The sequence below is a fragment of the Mesitornis unicolor genome, unplaced genomic scaffold (genome assembly GCF_000695765.1).
Source record: "Mesitornis unicolor isolate BGI_N332 unplaced genomic scaffold, ASM69576v1 scaffold37233, whole genome shotgun sequence".
Taxonomy (NCBI): domain Eukaryota; kingdom Metazoa; phylum Chordata; class Aves; order Mesitornithiformes; family Mesitornithidae; genus Mesitornis; species Mesitornis unicolor.
In genome coordinates this window covers 1-9,693 of record NW_010173271.1, presented here as the reverse complement: position 1 = coordinate 9,693, position 9,693 = coordinate 1, and the positions used below count along the sequence as shown (strand labels likewise).

Sequence of the window (9,693 nt, the reverse complement as noted above, 5' to 3'; positions counted from 1 at the left end):
AGGGGGGAAGAGGTGGGGTTGTGCCCCTCACGCAGGGAGGCTGGGGGTGCTGGAGGGCCCCTCAACCCGCGCTTGTCTTCCTTCAGCTCCGTGGCATCACATCGAGAACCTGGACCTCTTCTTCTCTCGCATATCCTTTGGCGGGGCAGGGTGCACCCCGCTGCTGCAGGGCTCTGGGGTGACTCAGGGCTGGGACAGCGTCTGCAGCTTCCCGTAGGACATCACACGACTCCAGAGGGGTGGGTGACAGAACCCCCGTGCCTGTGGGGTGCTGTCAGCCGGCATTGAGGGGACAGACAGGTTTTTCTAATGATGCTTGGCAGAGGGATGACGCCACTAAGCTGCAGTTACTACTAAAGCTATTTCCTTAACAGGATATTATGATTAGCATAGAATAGAATTTATAATCAGAGTAGCACAGGATTTCTGTCAGCAGAATCAGTGTAATACCATTTTATAAGTAGCATAGTACAGAATTTCATAGCACTGCTTAGCTTGTGGTTTCTAATCACCTGGATTCTCTGCAGATCGGGTTAGATCTTAATGCATGGTTTGCTGTATCAGGATAACAATTGTAATCTAGGCTCGAAAATGATATAAAAGAGTACAAGTCACCTGCTCAGTTGTTGGAGGAAGCAGACGGTGGTGGAGGAATGCCTGGCAACTGGAGGGTCCTCGCTGTCCAGCAGCAGCTCTGGTTCAGGTTCCTACTTAGGACTTGTAGCTCTTTGATTTGATGGACTGTGCTGTGTGTGCTTCCTTGTTTTGTGATGGGGTTGTCACCACCACTGGGTTGGCCAGGTGCCTGAGACCTTCAAGGCCAGCAAGGAAGAAAGTAATTGGCCTGGTGCCCAGGACTCTTGAGGCCAGGAGGGAGGGGAAGAAGAAATCTGTTTGGTTTGTGAACAAATCTGCTTGGTTCACAGAACCTTAAGGGCCTGATAATGGGGGAAATAGAACTAACAGGTGAGCTTCTCGGTCGCAGAGAATGACTGTTTGTCTTATGAAATGGTGTCAGTTATGCTAACCACATTGCCAGGGGGCAGGAGCAGGTGCTGGTCACGGGTGCTGGGGCTATTACATGCATTTTTTGCCTGTTTCTGTGTTGTCCTGCCCTGCCCACCCTTGTATGGTCTGAGGGCAGGCTGAGTTTCCACTCTGTGCTGTTACAGACGTCCTTCTGGGTGCTGGGTGAGGAAAGAAAGCAGCTCAGATGAAGCCAAGTCCTCTTATCCCAGCTGTGCTTTACCTGGGCAGCGTGTATTTCCCTGCAGTGGAGAATCACCTTGCTGATGAGTAGGGGTGGGAGAGGGTTTCCACTGGTGGTGGAGGGAGGCTTGACTGGGGAGCTGCAGATAGCAGTGGGACAGAAGCCTTTCCAGAGTGTTCTCCTTGACTGTAGCTTTCACGTCTATAACCTGCATCAGAAGAATGGCTTCACCTGCATGCTCATTGGAGAGATCTTTGAGCTCATGTAAGTGCAGGTTCCCTCTCCGTTGGGACTGTGATATCTGCTGGGGAACAGCCACAGGAATTTGCCAGGCTCCTGCAGCTGGGTGGGTGGGAGGGTTCCCTTTACAGTTGTCCCATCTCCCCTTTGTTAGGGTTTTCTCTGCCCCAAACCTGCATCCCACTTCGAGGAGCTGGCGCCCTTGAGCTTCCCTGCCATCAGGACTGTGGGAATGCATCTCTGTGTTGTGTGACCTTGCCTTCTTCATGTTTTGCTCCTCTTGACACAGGCAGAAAGGCGATTCTCTCATGCCCTCTACCTTTCTTCACAGGCAGTTCATCTTTGTGGTGGCATTTACCACCTTTCTTATAAGCTGCGTTGATTACGACATCCTTTTTGCCAACAAAGCGGTAAATCACAGCCAGCATCCCACTGAGCCCATTAAGGTGACTCTGCCAGATGCCTTCCTGCCTCCAAATGTCTGCAGTGCAAGGTAGGGGCAGTGGAAGGCATGTTAGCCCCTGCTCTTGCTTTCTCAGGTACTTGGGGTGCCTGCCTGGGCCTGTGTCCCAATACTTGCCTCTTCTTGCTTGCAGAATCCAGGCAAACAGCTTCCTCATCTGCATCCTGGTGATAGCTGGGGTTTTCTGGATCCACCGGCTCGTCAAATTTATCTACAACATTTGCTGCTACTGGGAGATTCACTCTTTCTACATCAATGCCCTCAAAATCCCCATGGTAAGCAGCTGGGCCAAGGGCTGTGTGCAGGACTGCTAAGGGATGGGGGAGGCATTTGCTGGATGGCGAGAAGCAGCTCACCTTCACTCCTCTTCAGAGCCAGCTTCTCCGAGAAACCTGTGCCTTCCCTCTGCAACATAGCCACGCAGGTCTCCTTTCAGCCTCTTCAGCAGCCAACTTATTTCGCGTTAACCCCTCTCTGCCCAGGCGGCCTCTCTGCTTGCTGGCACATGCCTCTGCCATCTGCCACCCAATATGTTTATGCTTCTGTGATGGCTTTTTCTGTGATGGCTTTCAACAGAGAAGGCATAAGCAAGGATATCCTCGTACCTCCCTGGATTGTGGACAACATCATCTGTCTTGTTCACTGGGGAGGAAACTGAGGCAGAGAGCTGCCTGTCTGATGAAGACCACACTGGAGATTGGTGTGTCAAGGATAGGGTTTGAGGCTTGCAGATGTATCCTAGGCGAGTCCTTGCTCTGATGTACAGCACCAAAAGGTGTGTGCACATCCCTTGAGTAGAGACTGTGTCTTGAGAAAGGTGGGGTGAGCCAAGAGGCTTGGTTTGTCCCTGGCTCTTCCACAGGCTCCCTCTGGGACACTGCTTAAGTCCCTTCCCCTGTTGAGTCCAGACAGCAGCTCTGGGAGGCCCCATGGGAGCCTGGAGCTGTGTTTGTGCCTCCAAGGCAGCTGGTGTGTAAGTGGCTGGGAAATGGTCACCTGTGCTAATCAAGGGGTAAAGGGCACTGGGGTGAGGTGTGGAGTTCGCTCACTGCAGGCTGAAGCGGTGCAGGGAGGTGCCTCGTGTCCTGGTGCTGCATGTGCCTCATCAGCACCCCAGGGTGCATGCTGGGACCTGCTGCTTGAGTGGGCTCAGCCCAAATTCTGTCCCTGGATGTGTCCTGCCCCTAACCTTGTCGCTTGCCCCCTTCCAGTCCACCCTGCCATACTACACCTGGCAAGAGGTGCAGGCCCGCATCGTGCAGATCCAGAAGGAGCACCAGATCTGCATCCACAAGAAGGAGCTGACGGAGCTGGACATCTACCACCGCATCCTCCGCTTCAAGAACTACATGGTGGCCATGGTGAACAAGTCGTTGCTGCCCATCCGCTTCCGCCTGCCCCTGCTGGGCGACACTGTCTTCTACACGCGTGGGCTCAAGTACAACTTTGAGCTCATCTTCTTCTGGGGGCCTGGCTCCCTCTTTGAGAATGAGTGGAGCCTGAAGGCTGAGTACAAGCGGGCTGGGAACCGCCTGGAGCTGGCTGAGAAGCTCAGCACTCGCATCCTCTGGATTGGCATTGCTAACTTCCTCCTCTGCCCCCTCATCCTCATCTGGCAGATCCTCTATGCCTTCTTCAGCTACACGGAAATCTTGAAGCGGGAGCCGGGCAGCCTGGGCGCCCGCTGCTGGTCTCTCTATGGCCGCTGTTACCTCCGTCACTTCAACGAGCTGGACCACGAACTGCACTCGCGCCTCAGCAAGGGGTACAAGCCAGCTTCTAAGTACATGAACTGCTTTATCTCCCCGCTCCTCACCATCGTGGCCAAGAATGTGGCCTTCTTTGCTGGCTCCATCCTGGCTGTGCTCATCGCTCTCACCATCTATGATGAGGACGTGCTGGCGGTCGAGCACGTCTTGACCACGGTCACCCTGCTTGGGGTGGGCATCACGGTGTGCAGGTGAGGTGGGTCTGTGCTGCCCCTGTACTCCTGGCAGCGCTGTGGGGAGCAGTGGGGCTGACGTTCATCCATGCACACACGCTCCTTGGTTGCAAGTGGACGCGAATCTGAATGAGTGAAAGGCACACCTGGGGAGAGTCGAGGGCAAGCAGGAGAATGGGGTAGTGGTGATCTTGGGTGCAGTCATTTTATGATGTGAGGGACATTGCTGGAGCTGTACAGCAGCACCCCAGAGCTGGGCTGGCAGGAAGGTTTGGGTTGGGTGTGAAGGCCACAGGGCCACGGGTCACCCTGCCCTCTCAGGAGCTGAGGTGTGATGTTGTGATGTTTCCCTGTCCTGTCCTACAGGTCTTTCATCCCCGACCAGCACCTGGTATTTTGCCCAGAGCAGCTGCTGCGAGTCATCCTGGCACACATCCACTACATGCCTGACCACTGGCAGGGCAATGCCCACCGCTATGAAACTAGGGACGAGTTTGCACAGCTCTTCCAGTACAAAGCGGTGAGCTTGGCTTCCAAGGAACTGGGGTGAGGACTCACCCCCATCCCTGCAGGAGGGAGGAGCTGCCAGAGAGCTGACCGGCTCCTGGGCTAGCAGAGGAACAAGGCAGCTTTCTCAGAGACACCCTGTCCCAGAAGATGGACTGGTGCCAGGGGCTGGCTTTGGGATTGTGGGTTTTTGACATCCTCAAGCTTGTGCTGAGCCCATCATCTCTGTGCCCAGGTCTTCATCCTGGAGGAGCTCCTGAGTCCCATCATAACCCCCCTGATCCTCATCATCTGCCTGCGGCCCAAGTCCTTGGACATCGTTGACTTCTTTCGCAACTTCACCGTGGAGGTGGTGGGTGTGGGCGACACCTGCTCCTTTGCCCAGATGGATGTGCGCCAGCACGGCCACCCAGCGGTAGGTCCTGCGGGTGGTGGGAAGGCAGCCTGGGCTCCCCACCAGAATGTCTGGTCCTTCAGACCCGTGAGAGGCCACAACTCACTGCTCCTGGCAGCTCACAGCCTAGCCACCTGCCTCTCTGCTGGGTGTCTGGGGCTGCCAGTACAGGTCAGCAGCCTCAGAAGGCTCTTGTGGCCTAGCTGTGATTATTAACGTGATATTGTGTGAACTGGGCTTTGTCATTTCTTTATTTGATGTTCTTGCCTGTCAGTCTTGTGTCTGCAGCAAGAGGAATTGAGGTACTTGGACACCTAGAAAGAGAAACCACTGAGAACTGACTTAAAGAAGCTGGGCTGCTTGTGCCTAGGAGAGAGGCAGCCCCGGGGAGATCGGAAGCATTTGCCATTATGTAAAATCTAGTGTGGAGGGAAAGGGGATCCATCTGTTTCCTGTGCTTGGGAATTTAGGTTAATTGTCAGGAAGGACTCCCTAGTGACAGGGCCGTGAACTAGGGAGGGACTGGACTCACTGTGGCAGGAAGCTTTTAAGAACAGTCATTTGTTGGCTGTAGTCTCTCCTGCTGCAGCCTGGAGAGTGCAAGACAAAGCTTTCAGCTCCATATTTTGTGTCTAGCCCCCGTCTCTCCAGTTCCCTTGCAGTGATACATGTCCTGGGGTGGAGGTGAAGGATGCTGCTTCTTCCCTGGGCTGCAAGGCCTGAACTAGTGTGAGGCTTTTGTTGTAGCACCTGCTGCATGTGAAGCCGTGGCCCAGCTTGTGCTGGGGGTGTTGTGTACTTTGCCTAGACCGATGGCGGGATTCCCAGGGCTGGTGGGGGTGTAAAGCAGATCCTGGCCCTCGTTACCTGTTTGTGCTCTGCAGTGGATGTCAGCGGGGAAGACGGAGGCCTCCATTTACCAGCAGGCTGAAGATGGCAAGACGGAGCTGTCCCTCATGCACTTTGCCATCACCAACCCTAAGTGGCAGCCGCCCCGCGAGAGCACGGCCTTCATCGGTTTCCTAAAGGAGCGGGTGCACCGGGAGAGCAGCGTGGCGCTGGCCCAGCAGGCTGTGCTCCCCGAAAACGCCCTCTTCAGCTCCATCCAGTCCCTGCAGTCGGAGTCGGAGGTGCCCAGACTGAGGGGGGGGTGGAAGTGGGGTGTTCTTGTGGTGCTTGCTGGATGCTGAGAAGCTGATAATCAGCCCTCTGGGCAATATTGCTCTTGCCAGAGCTGGATCTGGGGATGCAAATGTGATAGATCAGAACTAGTTGGGACTGCTGCTGGGTTTCTAGAGAAGGCAGCAGGCTTGTCCTGAGGTGCTGTGAGGTGAGAGAAGGGCTGAGAGAGCTGGGGTGCCTCAGTTCTGTGTTGCTGGCAGGGGATCAGCTCTGCAAGTCTGCACAGAACAGTGATTCTCTCCTTTTCAACTATGCAGCCCCACAGCCTGATTACCAATGTGATAGCGGGCTCCTCAGCACTGGGCTTCCACATGGGCCGGGATGGACAGGCCTCCCGCCATCTCTCTGAAGTGGCCTCAGCCCTGCGTTCCTTCTCCCCGCTCCAGTCTGCCCAGCAGCCTCCCAGTGGGCTTCCAGACGGCGGGAAGGGATGGAGAGGGAGCGCAGCCTCGGGGCGGCAGTGCCATGACTGCCTCTGGGTAAGCTGCAGGCTGGAGAAGGGCGGCCAGACGCCTTGCAGATTCTTTAAACCCTTGTCTGATTGCCATCCTGTTGTCCTAGGTGCACGGTGGCATTTGTCTCTGCAGCCTGGGACAGCAAGGGACATGTTCATAAGCAGAGTTAGGCCTAGGTGCTTAGGCTGTCCCCAGAGGACACTTTTGAGGTTCTGGTGTTGTCCTGTAGGTAACCACTGTGTTGAGAAACCCCTGGTAGAGAAGAGGCAGTGCCATAGCAGGGCTGGTCACCCTGTTCATCTGCAGAGATGCTACAGGGGGCCTGTTCCTACTGAGCCTAGGAGTGGATCTCTGCAAGGCTGACAGAGTGGAGAGGGGCTGGGCGGTGTGGGGGGCACCTGGGCAGCAAACACCACCTGTGTGTCTCCCATGGCAGTGCTGATGCGAGGACCGTGAGCTCGGGGAGCAGCGCCTGGGAGGGTCAGCTACAGAGCATGATCCTGTCGGAGTACGCCTCCACCGAGATGAGTCTCCACGCACTCTACATGCATGAGGTGAGCAGCCTGGAGCTGGGCCAGCCAGAGGGAGCGTGGGGCCAGGGCAGGCAGGACTGGGGTGCCCTGTGTGAGTGAGAGCTGAGACCACTGTTCGTACAGCGCTGAGGAAAGGGTTTGTTTTGATATCTGGGATCTCCCACACAGCTGACTCACTCATGTTTTGGCCTGCAGTTGCACAAGCAGCACGCCCAGCTGGAGCCCGAGCGGCATACTTGGCACCGGCGGGAGAGCGACGAGAGTGGGGAGAGTGCCCACGAGGAGCTGGATGCCCAGCGGTGTGGCTCCGTCCCCATCCCACGCTCGGCCAGCTACCCCTTCGCCTCACCGAGGCAGCCTGCTGAGGAGATGGCCACGCTGCAGACTGGCTTCCAGCGGCGATACGGTGGCATCACAGGTAGGGGAGCCAGGACACGGGTCAAACCCCATAACCAATGTCCTGGATGGGTGGCACAGGCAGCCTGCCTCCTCCTGGAGACCGGCAGTGCCCCAGGTAGCTCATCTTCCTCCTTGCCTCTCCTGCAGACCCGGGCACAGTACACAGAGCCCCATCACACTTCTCCCGCCTCCCTCTAGGAGGCTGGGCTGAGGACGGGCAGGCGGCGAGACACCCAGAGCCCGTGCCAGAGGAGAGCTCGGAGGATGAGCTTCCACCACAGATCCACAAGGTAGGAGTGAAGGCTGTGGCTGAGAGGGTAGACATGTACTTGAGGTGCCAGGTTGGGGTGGTGGCAGCTGCTTCCGATAGGTGCCACATCCCCTCTCTGTCTTGCAGGTATAGCCTTGTAGACTGGGGATCTCGTGGGGGTTGCAGACTGGGAGCCGCCTGGGCAGCAGGATGGCATCAGCCTGATTCTTCTCCTGTCCTGAGTGCACGGGACAGCCCTGGGCTCCATTTTGTTGCCATCAATTGCTGAAGAGACAAAACTGCCAGGCCGACGGCTTTGCGGTGGCACCTTGTGTCCAGCTGTGTGAAGTCACCGCCGCTCTGACTCTCGGGGGGTGGATGTGTGTGTGAGTACATACGTGTGTCTGTGTTCACATCTGTGTCGTCCGTGTCAGAGGATGGCTGCTCAGCCTGCTGAAGCTGACGTGACTGGACTAGCAGCGGGGAGCTGTGGACTGGTGTGGAGGTGGCGGCAGCAGCTGCTGTTCAAAGGGATGCGAGATGGCACCAGCTCCAGATGTCTGCTGGGAGCTGGGACCTGTCTCCAAAGTGAAGGCAGGAGCTGTTGTGGGCAGTCAGGCTCAGCCTGTAGCACCGCACCTGCCCTGCCTGCAGCCCTCAGGAGGCACCCAGGACCACGTTTGCCCTCCTGGAGAGAACCAGTGTTGTGCTTCTCAGCCCAGAACAGGACAGCAGTGGGGCAGTCGCCCACCCCTCTGCTGGGATGGGCCCCAGCTGCTGCTGGTGTGGGAAGGGATGGGATCTAGAGCTGGTGGGAACAGCTCCTGCCAGGATCCGGGGATGCTGCAGCTCTCCCCCAGCTCTCACTACAGCTGGCCCACCCTCTGCACACAAGGAAGGGTCGGTGGGGTCCCTGATGTCCCTCCCAGCTGGCAGCCTCTGTGCCAGACCTCTGGGCTAGGGCAGCATCCTCCCCGCTGCGTGGCACCCCTGGGATGCGGGCTGCTAGCAGGGCCTCCTGGAGTGCCAAAGAGACCTCGGGGTGCAGCAGCCTGGCATCTCCCAGGAGTGCCCGGAGCCCCCTCGGAGCCCACCCTGAAGGTCTTGTGCTCTGTGTTATGGTTCCCTTCCCCCAGGCATTGTAAAGGCCTTTTCCCCATGCCCAGGCTGTGGTGCATTGGGTCTGTCCTCCCGATGGGGCCATTTCTGTGGTATTTGGCTTTTCCTCTTCCCTAAGCAGAGGCTTCGGCATGTCTCACATCTCACCCAGGGGCTTTCAGCTCCTCCTGTCCTCCTGAAACCATCCTTTTGCTTGCAACATGGCTTCAGCTGCTGTGGAGACCTTAGGCCAAGCAGCTGGCTCATACCTGGGAGACAAGGAGGGGTGCCCTGAACCCAGAAGGGAGAGGCAAAGGCCATGGAGATCAGGATCCCAGCTGTGCAGCGTGGCCTCAGACAAGACCTTCGCACCATCCTTCTGGTTTCCCTCTCTTCTCTCCCAGAGGCAGCTTGTGAGGATCTGCATCCCAGCTGACCCCTGCCAGGCTTTGCTTTCCCTCTTCCCCCCCTCCCCTTGCCTCTGGCAGGGGTTGTTTCCTTTTGCCCTGCCTTTTGCAAGCACCGCAGGCCCTGCTCTGCCTCCTCTCCTCTCCTCCCCTGCCGTGGTTATCGCCCTCTGCCCTTTGAGCCTGGGCTGGGTGTGCACTGCCAAACTGCCTGCTGCCCAAGTACCTGCACCCATGTCGCCAGGGTGTGAGCAGGGCTGGGGTGCTCGCCTAGGGGCAGGCTCTCTGGGGGTGGCGGTGGGCTCCCTGCTGTGATGGGGAGGGACGGACCAGAGCTGCAACGGCTCTTGGGTCTGTAAGAGAGCTGGGGATAGAGATCAGCTCCTCACCGCTGGAGTCAGAACTAAGCTGGGGGTCTGGGGACTGCTGAGATCCTTCCACAGAGGAGTGGCTGCAACAACCCTGCAGCAGCTCCTGCTTGGGGCTGTCCTTGGCGTGGTGAAGGGAAACTGAAAGGAAAGCTTGCAGGAACCCCAGCTTTCCAGTGGTCTCCTCTGGCACCTGGGCTGTGGCCCTGCACGGAGCTGAGCCTCCCCGGGGCTGGTGGATGCTG

At 57.3% G+C, this 9,693-nt stretch overlaps 1 protein-coding gene across 1 annotated transcript; it reads left to right on the top strand.

The window, feature by feature from the left end:
* The first annotated feature begins 92 nt into the window (after positions 1-92).
* Positions 93-7,728, top strand: LOC104534538 (autophagy-related protein 9A-like). Its single transcript, XM_010180680.1, is given in 14 exon segments — positions 93-130; positions 1,410-1,474; positions 1,782-1,943; positions 2,047-2,188; positions 3,125-3,873; positions 4,222-4,375; positions 4,598-4,777; positions 5,641-5,886; positions 6,196-6,345; positions 6,347-6,417; positions 6,830-6,947; positions 7,122-7,344; positions 7,473-7,615; positions 7,723-7,728. Coding segments are annotated over 13 exon segments (2,373 nt in total). The 5' UTR covers positions 93-130; positions 1,410-1,445.
* The last annotated feature ends 1,965 nt before the right edge of the window (positions 7,729-9,693 follow it).